The sequence below is a fragment of the Helobdella robusta genome, assembly GCF_000326865.2.
Source record: "Helobdella robusta unplaced genomic scaffold HELROscaffold_108, whole genome shotgun sequence".
NCBI lineage: Eukaryota > Metazoa > Annelida > Clitellata > Rhynchobdellida > Glossiphoniidae > Helobdella > Helobdella robusta.
In genome coordinates, this window is record NW_008703610.1 from 6,697 (window position 1) to 7,493 (window position 797).

At 22.3% G+C, this 797-nt stretch overlaps 1 protein-coding gene across 1 annotated transcript in view; it reads left to right on the top strand.

The window, feature by feature from the left end:
* HELRODRAFT_183449 (hypothetical protein) overlaps positions 1-570 on the top strand; it is a gene marked incomplete at both ends in the record, with an annotated part of 6,670 nt that extends 6,100 nt beyond the window's left edge. Inside the window, 2 exons of the mRNA XM_009012484.1 lie at positions 298-300; positions 490-570. Of these exons, the coding sequence (XP_009010732.1) occupies positions 298-300; positions 490-570 (84 nt within the window). The remainder of the gene's footprint in view (positions 1-297; positions 301-489) is intronic.
* Between the last annotated feature and the right edge of the window lie 227 nt (positions 571-797).

The window sequence follows — 797 nt, forward strand, 5'->3', positions numbered from 1 at the left end:
ATGAAATTAATATGAATATTTTAAATAATATTTATGTATAAATTTATATATATTTGTATATGTATATTTAATTATGAATTTGTATATAGTTATTTAAATATAGTTATTTAAATGTGTACTTTTTATAAATTTTGACAAACACATGCATACAATGGATTGTATAGTGATTGTACAAATTATGACCAAAAAAATATATGTATGTATGTAATAATTATTTTTATTTATTTGTAAATACAAAGGAGTATATTGCATAAACAGCACACACGCACAACCACACACGCACGCACACACGCACAGACAGTTTGTAAAAAAAATCATCTTTATTACAAATAAATTTTCATCCCAAAACATAAACACATAAACATATAGATACACACATACATATACATACCATTGATAATAAATTAACACACACATAAACACGCACAACACATTCTCAAACCCACACACACACACACAAACACACACACGTACAACACACAAAGACAGGCATACATATTTTTTGAGTTTTCCAGATCCATTTACAATGGAAAACCTTTTGACGTTGTGTTTGTTTCCCTGTTGTCATAGTGAAATTGTGTTCTAGATATAATATATATTTTATTTATTCATTTATTTAATTATTTAATTATTTATTTATCATAAAATCGTTAATAATAAATATACTAATTATAAAAATGATAGTAATAATAATAATATAACAATAATTATAATTATAATATTAATGAATTTTGTTTTTATATATTATTATTATGTCGTATTACACTATAGCATACATTATTTTTAGATATAGTTGT